Here is a 19057-nt window from a genome sequence, read left to right as displayed (position 1 = left end):
TCCTGTTGGAAGGTGAACTTTTGCCCTAGTCTGAGGTCCTGAGCGCTCTGGAGCAGGTTTTCATCAAGGAACTCTCTGTACTTTACTCCGTTCATCTTTGCCTTGATCCTGACTAGTCTCCCAGTCCCTGCCACTGAAAAACATCCCCACGGCATGATGCTTTCACCACCATGCTTCACAGTAGGGATGGTGCCAGGTTTCCTCCAGGCGTGACGCTTGGCAGACGTGACCAGAGAATCTTGTTTCTCATGGTTTGAGAGTCTTGTTTTTTGGCAAACTCCAAGCGGGCTGTCATGTGCCTTTTACTGTGGAGTGGCCTCCGTCTGGCCAATCTACCTTAAATGCTTGATTGGTGGAGTGCTGCAGGTATGGTTGTCCTTCTGGAAGTTTCTCCCATCTCCACAGATGACCTCTAGAGCTCTGTCAGAGTGACCATCAGGTTCTTGGTCACCTCCCTGACCAAGGCCCTTCTCCCCCAATTCTTCAGTTTGGCCAGGTGGCCAGCTCTAGGAAGAGTCTTGGTGGTTCCAAACTTCTTCCATTTAAGAATGATGGAGGCCACTGTGTTCTTGGGGACCTTCAATGCTGCAGAAATGTTATAGTACCCTTCCACAGAGCTGTGCCTCGACACAATCCTGTCTCTGAGCTCTACGGACAATTCCTTCGACCTCGTGGCTTGGTTTTTGCTCTAACATGCACTGTCAACTGTGGGACCTGTCTAAATCATGTCCAATGAATTGAATTTACCACAGATGGGCTCCAATCAAGTTGAGGAAAATTCTCAAGGATGATCAATGGAAACAGGATGCACCTGAGCTCAATTTCGAGTCTCATAGCAAAGGGTCTGAATACTTATGTAAATAAAGTATTTCTGTTTTTATTTTTAATACATTTGCTAAAATAAAAACTAGAAAACTGTTTTCGCTTTGTCATTATGGGGTATTGTGTGTAGATTGATAAAGATCTTTCTTTATTTAATCCATTTTAGAATAAGGCTGAAATGTAACAAAATCTGGAAAAAGTCAAGGTGTCTGAATACTTTCCCAATGCTTTATATATAGCTCATTATTGTTATTTTATTGTGTTACATTTATTTACTTTAGTTTAGTAAATATTTTCTTAACTCTTATTTTTCTTAAAACTGCATTGTTGGTAAAGGGCTTGTAAGTAAGCATTTCACGGTAAGGTCTACTACACCTGTTGTATTCGGCTTGGGGTCCCATGGCGGGACTAAAGGCTTTAAACTGGGCATAAACGATGCACACCCTTCATAAAATTACATACAAGTGGATGTTTTCCTCCTGTATTGTTTTGTAAAAAGCATATCACTTCGGATACACAGCACTTATTGTCATACAGTGAACATGTGAAAGGGGCCCTGGCACCCACAACAACCTTAAGTGGCAGGCCTGTCGCATTTAGATTCATCCATTCACGGGCCAGGCCCAGAGGGCTAGCTGATCTGGATGAGGATGGAAGATTTATCCGGTAGAAAATGGGTGGTTTAATGGCGAACTGAACCCTGCATCCCCTCGCAATCGTGGATAGTGCACAGGGATGAACTGCACATGCGCATCAATTCTCCCTTTTGGCAGTGAGAGGTCCACAAGCTTGATGACAGAGATGGTGTGCTCCTACACTCTAGTGGCGTTCTAGAGATTCACCTTCTACATTTAAATAACTAGGCCCTTGGAGTAGGAACAGTGCTTGGTGACAACTGTGATGTTAGCCCAGCTAGTGTTAGCCTGGGGCTGTTTTAACATGCCCTTACCCATGGGCTTGAGCGTGGTAACACACAGCGTTTAATTTAGCTGAGCTAGCAGTATTTAGCTAGCTGTCAGCAGTCTGAGCTCTTTTATTCAATTACATATCCGAACTAGAGCAGCCCTTGACAGGGACTCTGTTGGTAAAACAAAAAGCTGTAGACTTTTTCCTCTAGCAGCACACTACAATGCGAGCAAGATTCGGGGTTATTGAACAAGACTTGGCCCTGCTCAACCCCCAGACATGAAATACAAAGGGGATATGAATCCTTGTCTGAAATCAAAGACCTGCATGCGCACGGACGAGGTGCGGGGTCCTTAGCCTTGTTAGAGTTGACTTGTGAATGGGGTGAGGGTAGCCATATAGCAGGGAGAAAGTTTGGTAGCTTTGTAAGCTAGCTGACATTAGCCGTGTGGGCTTTAGCCCATACAAGAGAGCTAAGCTAGTAGTGTGCTAGCAGAGGTAAACCGTGTGCGCATTTGGCCTAGCTTAAGCTAGCAGTGGCACAGCTCGCCTTGGTGCGTTAGCTAGCCTGTTTTTCGTAATCTCGTCAGACCAGATCACCGTGTGATTGCTAGGTGAAATAAATACGAGAGCTAAGCTATCAGTTGCTAGACAGCAGTTAGCTGGCTGATGTTAGCTGTGTGGGCTAGTAGCCTAGCTTAAGCCGCGGGAAAGCAACATGGATGGCGTCTTCCTTCACTTTTGGAGTTTCTCTGACCTTATCACCATGAGGTGGGTCAGTCTAGTAAGCACAAGGTTAGCTGTGAGGCTTTAGTTTTAGCTAAGCTGTTAGTTAGTTAAACTGGTAGTTAGCTAGCTGGCATTTGCCTCATGGGCTAGTAGCCTAGCTTGAGCTAGCACAAAGCTAGCCGAAGAAAGCCGCGTGGGTGTTGTCTTTCTCTGGTCTTGCATGTCCCTTTGACTGTAGCACCGGTTGGACAGGGCAGTTAGCACAAAATGAGTGAATGCTAGGTGCGCTAAACAAGGGAGCTGGATAGTAATTCCACCATTGGTGAGTAGGACTAGCTAGAAGCGGTAACGTAAATTCACTCACCTTTGTACATCGTACAATTTACCTTATTTTAGCTCCCAAAAAACGTAACACTTCCAGATCAACTGTAATGTCAATACCATTGTAAAGCACAATTTCTCCCCTTTCCAACAAAATCGATGTCGAGTCCTCCACGCTGCCTGTTTCTGCATGATTCAGGAAGGCAATGAGCTCCGTCGGGTCTTTTTAAAAATGGCGGGTGGGGAAGCAAAACTAATGCATGATAGTGAGAAGGAGAGATGTCGTGTGGGGAAACGGCTTTTTTTCACTCAATCTGTCCAACTTATCACCTTATCGCCTCTAAAATGTAAATAAAACACTATAAAGAGTTTATATAATGTGTCATTATGAATTTGAATTGGGTTTTTAGGGCGGTGCTAAAGTGATCTTCAGAAGTAAACAGTGGCTTTGAGAGTCCTGATCGCTTGCAGTGATGACACAAAATATGACTAGGTATCCCCCCCTTACCCCTGTCACTGTCCATTTCTTGTTTTTAAACAATGAGAGAAGTGCTACACCTGGTGGAGAGAGATTGTAAGACAGAAATAGTTGCTTTATGCGTGCTGTACGTTACGGCATGACACGTCACAATGTAACGGTCAGTTTTTTCAACTTTTCTCCAATAGTATAGAGCCATTACCATGTCGATCAACGCTTGAATAGAAACGTAGTTCACACCCCAGATTTTGAAGTCAACACAGTCGCTACAGTCCCATTAGTTTTCTTTGCAGCCTCGTTTGAATGTCGCGGTTGCGCACATTTGTACGGAATGGGGTGAGTTTACGTTAGCTAGTTTGCCTTGACGAGTTAGCTAGCTTGGTTAGCTCGCTTTGCAGTTTTAGCTAGCCGAGTTATCTTAGCTTTGCAGTGTTAGCTAGCCTAGTTTCGAGAGCCTCTTTGTTTCACACGCAACGACTTATAAAGGGGGAGGGTCAGGAGAGTCCCTCCCGGTCGCAGCGCAGCCTGTCTGTCTTCGACAGAAGTGGTGATAGCCCAAAGAGAGATATCGTGAGATATCGAACAATTATTTGAAAGAGAACCACTATTGATATGTGTGGCCTTGCATTTCACAGTTACGTCATATGATCTGTAGACTGACCTGTTGCTGAAAACCTTGCTGCAGTTGTACACACTGACAGAGAGTACCTCGTGCTTGATGACCTTCCCATAGTGTGGCCACCTGAAGTGCTGCAGAAATGGAGACATTCAAGAGTATGGAACAGCTGTTAGTAATTTGTGAGGGGGCGATATTCTCTCATCAATCACACATTTGCTTGCCCTTTCCAGGATCCCAGGACAGAAGTGAACTTTGTATTTTGTAAACAAAACACTTAAAAGTCACTGATGACATCTGTATTTAAAGTTTTGCTAAAGAGGGACCAACATGATTGGAATTTCTGCAAAACCTTTCAGGCATTAGTTCATTGTTGTTCCGCTGTAAATATATTTGTAAAAAAAACTGTTCAGGAAAACAGTAACACCATAAAATGGGATCATGCATGTGTCTGTTCAAATTGTATAATAGCATCAATCAAACATCATTAGCAGTCGATAACTGCCACTAACTAACCCTCAACAACTGCGAATGCAAACAAGAAACTGAATACGTTTCTTTACAAGGGACATGGAGACTCCTGATGTTGATTCAGTACCACCTTCCATTTGTGTTTGTGAAAGGTTAACCCCAGTCTCTCTCTCTCTCTGTCTGTATTTGTGTGTGCAAGCTTGTGTCACCCAGTGCCACTGTGAGCGTAACACCCATGTTTGCTATGTGTGGAGAATGTCCACCCATTACCAGTAAGGTAAATGACAACTTGATGACTCACAGAGAGAAGAGCCTTGAGCTCCATCCAACCTACAAGTAGTGATAGCATTGCTAATAAAAGATCATACAAAGAACCTGGAGAAGTAAGAAGAGAGAGAGCAAGCTGTTCCTGGGGCTCTGTTCACAAACACAAAAAGACCCCACAGACCTCCAGGACATTAACACAATTAAACCCAACCAAATAATGAGAAAACAAAAAGATAATTACTTGACACATTGGAAAGAATTAACAAAAAAACTTAGTAAACTAGAATGCTATTTGGCCCTAAACAGAGAGAATACCTGACCACTGTGATTGACCAAAACTTAAGGAAAGCTTTGACTATGTACAGACTCAGTGAGCATAGCCTTGCAACTGAGAAAGGCCACCGTAGGCAGACCTGGCTCTCAAGAGAAGACAGGCCATGTGCACACTGCCCACAAAATGTGGTGGAAACAGCTGCAGTTTCTAACCTCCTGCCCAATGTATGACCATATGACCATACCACTGCTGGCTTGCTTCTGAAGCTAAGCAGGGTTGGTCCTGGTCAGTCCCTGGATGGGAGACCAGATGCTGCTGGAAGTGGTGTTGGAGGGCCAGTAGGAGGCACTCTTTCTTCTGGTCTGAACAAAGATCCCAATGCCCCAGGGCAGTGATTGGGGACACTGCTCTGTGTAGGGTGCCGTCTTTCGGATGGGATGTTAAACGGGTGTCCTGACTCTCTGAGGTCAATAAAGATCCCATGGCACTTGTCGTAAGAGTAGGGGTGTTAACCCCGGTGTCCTGGCTAAATTCCCAATCTGGCCCTCAACCATCACGGTCACCTAATAATCCCCAGTTTACAATTGGCTCATTCATCCCCCTCCTCTCCCCAGGAACTGTCCCCAGGTCGTTGCTGCAAATGAGAACGTGTTCTCAGTCAACTTACCTGGTAAAATAACGGAAAAATAAATAAATAAATAAATATTAGAGACACATATTTCCCTCATATTACACAGAGCCACAAAGAATTAAAAAACAAACCCAATTTTGATAAACTCCCATAGTGCCATCACGGCAGCAAGATTTGTGACCTGTTCTCACAAGAAATGGGCAACCAGTGAAGAACAAACACCATTGTAAATACAGCTTGATGCTGCTTTCCAATACTTTTTGATGTCATGATGACCAATGCTTAAAACCTCTTAAGGATCGGATCCATTTTTTTAAATTTTCCGCCAAAATGACATACCCAAATCTAACTGCCTGTAGCTCAGGACCTGAAGCAAGGATATGCATATTCTTCAAATCAAATCAAATTGTATTAGTCACATGTGCCGAATACAACAGGTGTAGACCTTACAGTGAAATGCTTACTTACGAGCCCCTAACCGATAGTGCAGTTTAAAAAAATACGGATAAGAATAAGAGATAAAAGTAACAAGTATGAATATTCTTGATACATTTTGAAAGGAAACACTTTGAAGTTTGTGGAAATGTGAAATTAATGTAGGATAATATAACACATTAGATCTGGTAAAAGACAATATAATACAAAGAAAAAAACATGCATATACAGTGGGGAGAACAAGTATTTGATACACTGCCGATTTTGCAGGTTTTCCTACTTACAAAGCATGTAGATGTCTGTAATATTTATCATAGGTACACTTCAACTGTGAGAGACGGAATCTAAAACAAAAATCCAGAAAATCACATTGTATGATTTTTAAGTAATTAATTTGCATTTTAATTGCATGACATAAGTATTTGATACATCAGAAAGCAGAACTTAATATTTGGTACAGAAACCTTGTTTGCAATTACAGAGATCATACGTTTCCTGGAGTTCTTGACCAGGTTTGCACACACTGCAGCAGGGATTTTGTCCACTCTCCATACAGACCTTCTCCAGATCCTTCAGGTTTCGGGGCTGTCGCTGGGAATACGGACTTTCAGCGCCCTCCAAAGATTTCTATTGGGTTCAGGTCTGGAGACTGGCTAGGCCACTCCAGGACCTTGAGATGCTTCATTACGGAGCCACTCCTTAGTTTCCCTGGCTGTGTGTTTCGGGTCGTTGTCATGCTGGAAGACCCAGCCACGACCCATCTTCATGCTCTTACTGAGGGAAGGAGGTTGTTGGCCAAAGATCTCGCGATACATGGCCCATCCATCTCCCCTCAATACGGTGCAGTCGTCCTGTCCCCTTTGGCAGAAAAGCATCCCCAAAGAATGATGTTTCCACCTCATGCTTCACGGTTGGGATGGTGTTCTTGGGGTTGTACTCATCCTTCTTCTTCCTCCAAAACCGTCAAGTGGAGTTTAGACCAAAAAGCTCATTTTTGTCTCATCAGACCACATGACCTTCTCCCATTCTTCCTGTGGATCATCCAGATGGTCATTGCAAACTTCAGACAGGCCTGGACATGCCTGGCTTGAGCAGGGGGACTTGCGTGCGCTGCAGTATTTTAATCCATGACGGCGTAGTGTGTTTACAAATGGTTTTCTTTGAGACTGTGGTCCCAGCTCTCTTCAGGTCATTGACCAGGTCCTGCCGTGTAGTTCTGGTGATCCCTCACCTCCTCATGATCAATTGATGCCACGAGGTGGATCTTGCATGGAGCCCCAACCGAGGATGATGACCGTCAATCTTGAACTTCTTCCATTTTCTAATAATTTGCGCCAACAGTTGTTGCCTTCCTCACCAAGCTGCTTGCCTATTGTCCTGTAGCCATCCCAGCCTTGTGCAGGTCTACAAATTTTCCCCTGATGTCCTACACAGCTCTCTGGTCTTGGCCATTGTGGAGAGGTTGGAGTCTGTTTGATTGAGTGTGTGGACAGTGTCTTTTATACAGGTACGAGTTCAAACAGGTGCAGTTAATACAGGTAATGAGTGGAGAACAGGAGGGCTTCTTAAAGAAAAACTAACAGGTCTGTGAGAGCCGGAATTCTTACTGGTTGGAAGGTGATCAAATACTTATGTCTTGCAATAAAATGCAAATTAATTACTTAAAAATCATACAATGTGATTTTCTGGATTTTTGTTTTAGATTCCGTCTCTCACAGTTGAAGTGTACCTATGATAAAAATGGCAGACCTCTACATGCTTTGTAAGTAGGAAAACCTGCAAAATCGGCAGTGTATCAAATACTTGTTCTCCCCACTGTATATATTTTTTTGTACCATCATCTTTGAAATGCAAGAGAAAGGCCATAATGTATTATTCCAGCCCAGGCGCAATTTAGATTTTGGCCACTATATAGCAGCAGTGTATGTGCAAAGTTTTAGACTGATCCAATGAACAATTGCATACATGTTCAAAATGTTGTATAGACGGCCCAAATGTGCCTAATTGGTTTATTAATACATGTTCAAGTTCATAATTGCACACTCTCCTCAAACAATAGCATGGTATTCTTTCACTGTAATAGCTACTGTAAATGGGACAGTGGAGTTAGATTAACAGTCAGATATGTAATAATATCCCCATGTAGACTAGACAACCCGCACAGCCTACCCGCACTGTATCTGCGAGCTACTGTCTAGAGCGCAGGTGCCAAGACCAGAGTAGGCACATTTGCTATTTAATGCAACCGTTTTTGTGACAAAACTATCGGTAGACTTTAAAATACAATGGAAGCATATCGAACGTAACGCACTGATTTTATCTGCAACAAGTCCATTTGGTGGAAAGTGCTCATATTTTCTTTATGCAGATTCTAGAATATTCTCATGAAAATCCGTCGCCAATTGGATGGAAAGCTACTGACTTCCAAACCTAGTACATAAACCTTCACTAGCCCTCATGCCAGTATTTATTTATACAGCTTCCGTTTGGGTAATGTCTCATATGTCCACCTTGATTACGGTTCTGCAGCACTGACAGCTGTGTTGTTGACATGACAACTGGGCCGGAGTTCCGAACCTTCGAATGGATCATGTGACAAAAGCATTCGTTTTGATTGGCTGTTGCTTGCAATTAGTTGCACAAATCCAAAGTGGACTTGTGATGTTTGTTTGTGTGTCTTCAGATCAGAGGGAGCAGGCGCTCCGTGCGATGCAACTTGGGGAAAGACCTGTATCTTGCTTTGCGCTTAGGTACAGGGCACCATTGAGGGGAGTGATTTCTGTAGTAGTGTTAAGTGTGGAGGTGGAACAATTCAAGTTGAAGATTCCTGATGTTCGTGATGCCCACCGTTTGACCCGGTGGGGAGCATGGTGAAACAGAGGAGTCACTGTCAGTCCTTTTGAGTTTTGAGTCAGTCTTTACCAGAAGAGGTCACGTTAGGACATATCAGTTATCTTGTTAAAGCTTTTGTGGCGAATCCACTGCGCTGTTTCAAGGGCAACGTTTATGGTCATGTCACAGCAGTGTGTAGGAGGGAGATTCTAAGATGTGGGAAGTGTGCAGGAGGGCATGGGATAGAGGACTGTGTAGACTCGGTGGATAAATTTGTGTGTGTCAACTGCACATGTTGCTGGGGATCGGAAGTTATCGGAGCGAGAGAGGCAGGTTGAGGTGGCTAAAGTCAAAGTAGTGCAAAAAGTGTGGTATGCTGAAGCAGTGATGAAAGTAGAGGATGATGCGTCAAGGGTGAGGGATTCTGAGAGGATCCCTGTGAATAGTAGATCTGTGCGAACACAGAGGGATAAGCCAATGAGTGAAATATGCTTCAGTAAGGTTGGCTTCTTAGCGTTTATAGCAATGGTTATCAACTGCACAGCAGAAATGGAACTTAAATCACAGAAACTAGGTGTTGTGGCAGCTGCAGAGAAGTACTTGGGGGTATGTTGATGGAATTTATATGTTTAAATGAATGATTAGAATATTCCACCCTGAAACTATATAAATGTATGTAATTGATTAGAATCATTAATGAAATACATTAGAATCATCAAATTATTATTAATGATGGGTGTAGTCTTAGTCAGTAAAATTATAATAAACTATGTGTGTTGTTTTAGTCAGAATTAGGGTAAAACAATATATCTGTACAATATGTCTCTAAGGTGTCCTAGACACAGACTGTCTGAGCAAGATTCGGTGCCGACCTTGGCTAGGGGCCACTGAGAGATTTGGGAAAGGACAGGGAGTGCTTCTCACGGTCCCTAATCTTTGTCGGCTGGGTATTGATACAGTATGTGCGTAGGATACCTACTGTTTGTGTGCAAATGTGTGTGCGTATGAATTCTGTTTGTGTGCAAAAGTATGTGCGTAAGGAGCTAGTATAAAATGAATGGTTTTGTACAACGAGGGAGCACGCCCGTGAATAAACATTTTGACTATCATAGCTGGGGCCTCCGTCTGTTTCATTTCAACCAGTATCTTACAAATTCTGGGTCGCAGACTGAGTAGTTAATTGAATTGGGTTTATGAACACTGAGAACATAATTCTCGTGACAGGGTACAAGATTTTAATTAAGAAGAGTTACAGAGTGTGTTGAGTGGTAGTGTCCTGTCCTCTCAGGCCATTGGCCTGGGGTAGGATCAGATTAAAGTAGTGGAACTAGTTGCCCAAAGTTGAAAAGTTTCAACTGAATCCAACCAAGTTGCAGATAAGTTGCTTATTAGTTGCAGGGGGGTGTTTCACATAGCAATCAAAAAGCAACTACATTTGTGTGCAAGTTGCGTCGTGTAATATGCTCGATGTTCACCAGCTGCATTTGCGTTTTGTTCTGCCAGATGTCTAACCCACATTTTCCGTACGACGCACGTGCTTTGCTTATCAACTAGCTAAATGCTAGCTAGTTGGAGTCTGTGTGTGTATTTCCGTTTGTACCACCGCAGGGTAAAACAATGCACGAGTTGAAAATATTGAATACATGCAGGCACAGAACGCACCGCGACTAGTGCTACGTAGCATTTTGGACTGCTCCATTTACAATGAATGACTTCCACCTGAAGGCAAAGAGTTTGATGCATCTGGTGGACATGAGGCGTTAGGGATAATCAACGAGGGGCTGGCTATGTGTTCTATGGAAAATAATGAACAATTTGGTGTTCCACAACACCATAACGGAGTGGAACTAACTTTCCACAGAAGTTGCATTATTTTCCAGAGAATGCATAGAGCCCCGAGTTGATTATCCCCATTATACCATGACTATAATTGAACACATTTGCTGCAAGAAAAATGTTATTTTGCAGGTAAAAATGTGTTCAACATCCACTGAAGTAGGTAGCAGGTTCACTAGATAGCTAGCTACAGTAGTTGTTTTGGTAACCAAACCATCAGTCCTAGCTTGCTATAATGAAAATTGAATTCAACAATGCCAATAATGTTTTCAATCCGACTTTTGCTTTCAAAAGCAGCTTAAACATAGAACATGTAAGATTGAACTATAGCCATTTAATTCTACCGTGCTGATATACTGTGCGTTATCGGGAAATAATGCATGCTCTAGAATTCCCTTCCATCCAATCAGAAACGAGTATTCAACAATACCATGATATAATTAAGTGATAAAGCCCGAAAAGCAGGTGCTTGGTAGGATATATTGGCACGGGTGTGCGGCAAACCGTGCCAATATATCCTCCAAACACCGGCTCCAAGGGCATTATCACTTTTATACAACGGGTTACCAATATATTCAAATAATGATAGACATATTTTCATTTAAAACGTTATTTTGATAAATGTATTCATACTATTTCATCCGTCCACAATATATAGTCCCGACACAAATCTAGGGTTGCTACCCAAGCCGGCTGGTTGCCAGAGACGCGACCCCGACCCGCACAGACAGCTGTGTTAGGCTAGGAGGTGGTTGTGTTGTACTGACCAGTACCCGGTGTTCGCGGGGTCCGACATGTCAATCAACCTGCTATCTGCCAATCACGGGAATGCCTGGAATGTTCTGATGCCGGGCATCCTGGTGGTTGGCGGAGTGGCGTGGAGGGGGGGTTGGGCAGGGGGGTGGAGCATTGGAAGTTAAGACCAGGTTCAGCCTTTGTTCTCTCTCTCTTACGTCTGGGCTTCACAAGAGAAGGTCACGATTGGCTTGTGGGTTATCTGTCATCTATTTGGCGTGTGCTACGGCCCAAACAGTAGCCTGTGTAAAGTTGGTTTAATAAACCGTCAATTCGCAAACTCAAGCCTCTGTCTGGACAATTGTTCATTTATGATCTAGTCAGGTCATTACAGTATTCATACTATTTCATCCGTCCACAATATATAGTCCCGACACAAATCTAGGGTTGCTACCCAAGCCGGCTGGTTGCCAGAGACGCGACCCAGTCTTTCAGTCTTTTTGTTCTGTATCCATGGACTGTATCCCAGTCGTTCGTTCTAAATCTTGGCTAAAAATTCCATTGATATACTTGCTGGCAAAGTTCTTATCCCTTGCTTGCTAGCTAGCCAACCACGGCTAACTTAGTCACGTCAAAAAGTGCAGCCAGAATAACAGCAAAGTAGCTGCATTTGCATTTGTTTAAACTGTTTTCTAGTGACATTTATTTGGATACATCCATTACAATGAGCTAATGAGGCACAATTTCGCCTGCCGTAGAAAATCTGTTCACAAATCTCCGCTGTTGAAAACTAAATATTAGTCTAAAATAAATGTGAGATCATGTCTATATGTTTTTATAGTGGAGATCAAGTTAATAAATTGCTTGGCTGATGGATTAATCTGTATTTTGAGGCTTAAAACTAAGACGTTTTGTGGTTGGAATTGCAGTATTTATTTTGTTTGAGAATTAAAACGTGAGCTAGCAACTTTTGACAAACTGGTTTCGTCTGGACAAGCAAATGGTTGCTTAGCGCAACCAGATACCAACGTGTTCTGTGGAGAGAAAAAAGTGATGAGTTCAAATATTTGGATAATCAATGTTTATATTTAACGATAGCAAAAAGGCCAGTCTCTTTGGCACATGATATGGATTACAGGGAGTGGATAAGCTAAAGAGACTGGTACCTACTGTAGGCTTGGGATTGGGGTCAATTCGAATTGAAATCAGTCCATTTAGGAAGTAAACTGAAATTCCGTTACAATAATTGAAAAAGGCACCTCTTTTCAATAAACTGATTTTTTTTGTTTTTTGTTTTATTAAAAAAATAATTTAAAAAAAATCCTGAATTGAATGTTCCAACTCAAATTGACTACAACCCTGATACTGGGCCAAATATTTAATTCAAGAAGGATCTTACCTCATTGAAAATGGCTAAATTTTCACACTGAAGAATCTTGGTTTTGTGGGTAAAACCTAGAAAATGGATAAATATGCTGAGAAGACTGGAGACATATTACACACACTGTATGAATATACTGTAGGACAGAAAACAAACAGTAGACATAATTACACTGGAAAAACTCGAAAATAAGTATATTAACCACCGTAGTTTTAATAAGACACTGTTTTCTTGTAAGTAATTGAATGGGTAGTTCTTGAATTGCAGTGGCATTTGCGTCCCCCTCCTTTGCAACCATGAAACACACTTTAAAATGGCAAATAGTTACACATCATACATGTTTTTGTTTATATTGAACTGTTTACCATTGATACAACATAATGCAAGTCCTTTATACTACAAAACATTATGATTTGCTTAAGGTACTTGGCTCATCCCAGTAGTAATCCAGTACAGTTGTACTGACATTAGGGAATTTATAGTATATCTATCATTTTGAATGCAAGAAAGTAAGTATTGTACAGATCAATAAAAACAAAATCCTATTAAAAATACCTTTGTTTAAAAAATATATATAAATCATCCCTAGATTTTGTTGTTGGTGTTATCGCCTTGAAAATCACCTATTACAAAGATATACAAGGACCTTGAGTGGCAAACTGTTATCGGGGGAGGTGTCTATATTAAAGAGGATTATTAGCTAATCGCATTGATCATTTGATGTCTTAATTGATTGCCATTGGTATAACTCAATTTAAATGAAGGGAAATTACATTGTGAGCAAAATTCTTAATCATATCACTCTATTAAATTATTTTTAAGTGGTTAATGGTTTGATCGTCATTTAAAGGGGCAATCTGCTATAGCTACATAAATGTTCTGAGTTTTAAATGAATGATACAGTTGAAGTCAAAGGTTTACATACACCTTAGCCAAATACATTTAAGTTTAAGTTTTTCACAATTAAGTTTTTCACAATTCCTGACATTTCATCCTAGTAAACAATCCCCTGTCTAGGTCAGTTAGGATCACCACTTTATTTTAAGAATGTGAAATGTCAGAATAATAGTAGCGATCATTATTTCTTTCATTTTTTATTTCTTTCATCACATTCCCAGTGGGTCAGAAGTTTACATACACTCAATTAGTATTTGGTAGCATTGCCTTTAAATTGTTTAACTTGGGTCAAACGTTTCGGTTAGCCTTCCACAAGCTTCCCACAATAAGTTGGGAGAATTTTGTCCCATTCCTCCTGACAGAGCTGGTGTAACTGAGTCTAATCTTCTATAGGATTGAGGTCAGGGCTTTGTGATGGCCACTCCAATACCTTGACTTTGTTGTCCTTAAGCCATTTTGCCACAACTTTGGAAGTATGCTTGGGGTCATTGTCCATTTGGAAGACCCATTTGCAACCAAGCTTTAACTTCCTGACTGATGTCTTGAGATGTTGCTTCAATATATCCACATACTTTTCCTCCCCCATGATGCCATCTATTTTGTGAAGTGCACCAGTCCCTCCTGCAGCAAAGCACCCCTACAACATGATGCTGCCACCCCCGTGCTTCACGGTTGGGAAGGTGTTCTACAGCTGGCAAGCCTCCCCCTTTTTCCTCCAAACACAATGATGTGTTTTTGTTTCATCAGACTAGAGGACATTTATCCAAAAAGTACGATCTTTGTGCAGTTGCAAACCGTAGTATGTCTTTTTATGGCGGTTTTGGAGCAGTGGCTTCTTCCTTGCTGAGCGGCCTTTCAGGTTATGCCAATATAGGACTCGTTTTACTATGGATATATACTTTTGTACCCATTTCCTCCAGCATCTTCATAAGGTCCTTTGCTGTTGTTCTGGGATTGATTTGCACTTTTCGCACCAAAGCACGTTCATCTCTAGGAGACAGAACGTGTCTCCTTCCTGAGCGGTATGACGGCTGTGTGGTCCCATGGTGTTTATACTTGTGTACTATTGTTTGTACAGATGAACGTGGTACCTTCAGGCATTTGTAAATTGCTCCCAAGGATGAACCAGACTTGTGGAGCTCTACAATTTTTTTTCTGAGGTCTTGGCTGATTTCTTTTGATATTCCCATGATGTCAAGCAAAGAGGCACTGAGTTTGAAGGTAGGCCTTGAAATACATCCACGGGTACACCACCAATTGACTCAAATGATGTCAATTAGCCTGTCAGAAGCTTCTAAAGCCATGACATCATGTTCTGTAATTTTCCAAGCTGTTTAAAGGCAGTCAACTTAGTGTATGTAAACTTCTGACCAACTGGAAATGTGATACAGTGAGTTATAAGTGAAATAATCTGTCTATAAACAATTGTTGGAACAATTACTTGTGTCATGCACAAAGTAGATGTCCTAACCGACTTGACAAAATGCTAGTTTGTTAACAAGAAATTTGTGGAGTGATTTAAAAACGAGTTTTAATGACTCCAACCTAAGTGTATGTAAACTTCCGACTTCAACTGTATATAGCCATTGATTCTTAAACAATATAACTTAGTTCAACTGTCTAACTTGATCAGAACCCAAAAGCTTGTGGATAAGTTGCATTCACTCCATTGTTTGTTAACAATGTAATTATAAACAAACACTTTATGGCTTCAAATGTCACCAGAATTCAAGAACAACTGTAAAACACTTGTGGATCGACAAGATTACTAAATGTACACCACCACCCAATATGAAACTATCCTCTTTCATCTAGTTAAACCTCAGGTTTCATATCCAGGTAAAGCAAACATTTACTTTCATGTCAATCAAATACAATAAATGTTCAGAGGATAAGTTGCATCCATGGCAAACAATCACATCAAACATATTCATGAAAGCTGAATCCCTGAAAGCTCAAAATAACTGCACGTATGTACCTCTAAAGGATAACTCCACTTTTCGATCATACGTCCCAGGTAAATTGGTGATCCTCTTCAGGTTGACAGTGATAGACATGTTTCTGTTTGAGTATGTAACTATATCCAATAGATATCATCGTACAGCTCTGATCTGTTTCAGTGTGGAGACCAGTAGCTCACATGCTGTCAACTGAACCTCGAACGAAATCTCCTATCCACATAGGTGTTGATTCAATGAGGGACTATAACGGTGTATTTTTTCTAAAGGGGAAGTTCCTGATGTTTGAGGAATGTGAGGTAGGAGTTGTTCAGCCTGGTTAGTCACAATCAGACAGAACACATAGGCTACGTTTACACAGGCAGCACAATCTGATCTTTTACTCAATTATTGACTCAAGAGCTGATCTGATCAAAAGACCAAATAGTAATAAAAAAAAGGTACCGAATAGGCCTGCCTACCTTGAGGGTCTGTCCATGTCAACTGGATTCCAAATAATGTTTTTAGAATAAATTAAGTTGCTCATATAAGAACGACTGGTGTAAACACATGGGTGTCTTTAAAAACGTTTTTTTTTAAAGTTATGACTGGAGATACAGCTTCCTTCGCCTCAAGGCTTGAGTTCATAAGTATATTCAACAAAAATATAAACGCAACATGCAACAATTTCAAATATTTTAATGATGTCATTAAAGGAAATCAGTCAATTTAAATAAATGCATTAGGTCCTAAGCTATGAATTTCACATGACTGGGCAGGGATAGGCCCGCCCACTTGGAAGCCAGGTCCACCTACTGGCCCAGCCAATCAGAATAGGTTTTTCCCGACAAAAGGGCTTTATTACAGACAGAAATACTCCTGAGCACCCCCCCTTCCCCTCCTCAGACAATCCCGTAATTCTCTGGCAATAACTCTGGTGGACATTCCTGCAGTCAGCATGGCAATTGCAAGCTCCATCAAAACTTGAGACATCTGTAGCATTGAGTTGTGTGACGACAACTGCACACTTGAGTGCCCTTTTATTGTCCCAAGCACAAAGTGCACCTGTGTAATGATTATGCTGTTTAATTGGCTTCTTGGTATGCCACACTTGTAAAGTGGATGGATTATTTTTGTAAAGGTCAAATGCTCACTAACGGGGATGTATAAAAATTGACAAAATAGAGAAATAAGCTTTTGGTGCATATGGAAAATGTCTGGCCTCTTATTTTAGCTTATGAAACACGGGACCAACACTTTACATTTTGTGTTTATATTGTTGTTCAGTAGAAGTAGAAGCAAAACTGATTCCCTTTAAATTAAACCAAAAAAAACATCCCAACAAGTTTAGCATATTCATAGCAGCACTGATTTGGGTGATTGAGCTACTGTGGAATTACAAGTCAATAAGTGCTTTTTTCTAATCTAATGGGTCCATCACTGTCTACAGCCTTAATCAAACATGTATTCAATTGTTTCCCCCCCTCAAACTACACACAATACCCCATAACGAGAAAGCCAAAACAGGCTTTTAGAAATTTTTGCAAATGTATTACAAATAAACTGAAATATTACATTTACATAAGTATTCAGACCCTTTACTCAGTACTTTGTTGAAGCATCTTCGGCAGCGATTACATTCGAGACTTCTTGGGTATGACACTACAAGCTTGGCACACCTGTATTTGGGGAGTTTCTCCCATTCTTCTGTGCAGATCCTCTCAAGCTCTGTCAGGTTGGATGGGGAGTGTCGCTGCACAGCTATTTTCAGGTCTCTCCAGAGATGTTAGATCGGGTTCAAGTCCAGGCTTAGGCTGGACCACTCAAGGACATTCAGAGACTTGTCCCGAAGCCACTCCTGCGTTGTCTTGGTTGTGTGCTTAGGGTCGTTGTTCTGTTGGAAGGTGAACCTTTGCCCTAGTCTGAGGTTCTGAGCGTTCTGGATCAGGTCTTCATCAAGGATCTCTCTGTACTTTGCTCTGTTCCTCTTTCCCTCAATCCTGACTAGTCTCCCAGTCCCTTCCACTAAAAACCATCCCCAAAGCATGATGCTGCCACCACCATGCTTCACCATAGGGATGGTGCCAGGTTTCCTCCAGACGTGACGCTTGGCATTCAGTCCAAAGAGTTCAATCTTGGTTTCATCAGACCATAGAATCTTGTCCTTTACGTGCCTTTTGGCAAACTCCAAGCGGGCTGTCATGGGCCTTTTACTAAGGAGTGGCTTCCGTCCAGCCACTATACCATAAAGGCCTGAATGATGGAGTGCTGCAGAGATGGCTGTCCTTCTGGAAGGTTCTCCCATCTCCACAGGAACTCTGGAGCTCTGTAAGAGTGAACATCGAGTTCTTGGTCACCTCCCTGACCAAAGCCCTTCTCCCGATTGCTCAGTTTGGCCCGGCGGCTCAGCTCTTTGAAAAACGTCTTCCATTTAAGAATGATGGAGGCCACTGTGTTCTTGGGGCCCTTCAATACTGCAGCCATTTTTTGGTACCCTTCAACAGCTCTGTGCCTAAAGACAATCCTGTCTCGGAGCTCTACAGACAATTCCTTCGACCTCATGGCTTGGTTTTTGCTCTGACATGCACTGTCAACTGTGGGACCTTATATAGACAGGTGTGTGCCTTTCCAAATTATGTCCAATCAATTTAATCCATTTTAGAATAAGGTTGTATCGTGACAAAATGTGGAAAAGAGGAAGGGGTCTAAATACTTTCAGAATGCACTGTGTGTGTATCACCAACAACGTCAAATCCCCTTCTTTGGCTTCAAAAGCACATTACACATTACTTTGTTGTAACACAGCATACTCTTGAATACAGGGTAGGTGTAATTTCAATCCGACAAATATAATTCACAGATTGGACCTATCCTTTCAGACCCTAGCTGGTACACCATTGAACTTGAAATAGCATTGACATCTTAACTTCCAACTACTACCACAAAGATGGCTGCCGGTGTTGTGCTGAAAATCTCCCCATTGCCAGAATACTCGCCCCCTTCGCGTTCTTCAGTGCTGCGACTTGCTTTCTGCTCATTACTCCGTTGTCAGTTTAGATTTTTTTTAATTACCTTTATTTAACTAGGCAAGTCAGTTAAGAACAAATTCTTATTTTCAATGATGGCCTAGGAACAGTGGGTTAACTGCCTTGTTCAGGGGCAGAACGACAGATTTTTACCTTGTCAGCTCTGGGATTCGATCTTGCAACCTTTCGTTTACCAGTTATCCCCCACACACACACATTAATTATTAATTTCGGTTGCCTATCCTGACGTGAAGCTTGTTCTATAGAAAGTATTTGACTCTAGCCACAAAATTAAGGAAATTAAATGGGGGAATTCTGGCAGGGGGGAGATTTTCGGCACAACACCGGTCCTCCCACTGTTGAATGTCAACTTGAATGGGAATGTCAATTCTATCATATAAGTATGTTTCCTATAGAAGATTGAGAATATTATTTAAAACCTCAAAATGACCTCAAAATCAAC

General features: G+C 41.7%; 1 protein-coding gene across 1 annotated transcript in view; it reads right to left on the bottom strand.

Annotated features, from left to right (window-relative positions):
• fer1l4 (fer-1 like family member 4) overlaps positions 1-15814 on the bottom strand; it is a 109002-nt gene extending 93188 nt beyond the window's left edge. Inside the window, exons 1-3 of the mRNA XM_023995786.2 lie at positions 15610-15814; positions 12753-12808; positions 3918-4006 (exon numbers count right to left, since the gene is read on the bottom strand). Of these exons, the coding sequence (XP_023851554.1) occupies positions 3918-4006; positions 12753-12808; positions 15610-15688 (224 nt within the window). The 5' untranslated portion in view covers positions 15689-15814. The remainder of the gene's footprint in view (positions 1-3917; positions 4007-12752; positions 12809-15609) is intronic.
• Positions 15815-19057: the final 3243 nt, after the last annotated feature.

Source organism: Salvelinus sp. IW2-2015, linkage group LG11 (genome assembly GCF_002910315.2).
Source record: "Salvelinus sp. IW2-2015 linkage group LG11, ASM291031v2, whole genome shotgun sequence".
Taxonomy (NCBI): Eukaryota; Metazoa; Chordata; class Actinopteri; order Salmoniformes; family Salmonidae; genus Salvelinus; species Salvelinus sp. IW2-2015.
This window is presented reverse-complemented; position numbering and strand designations above follow the sequence as displayed.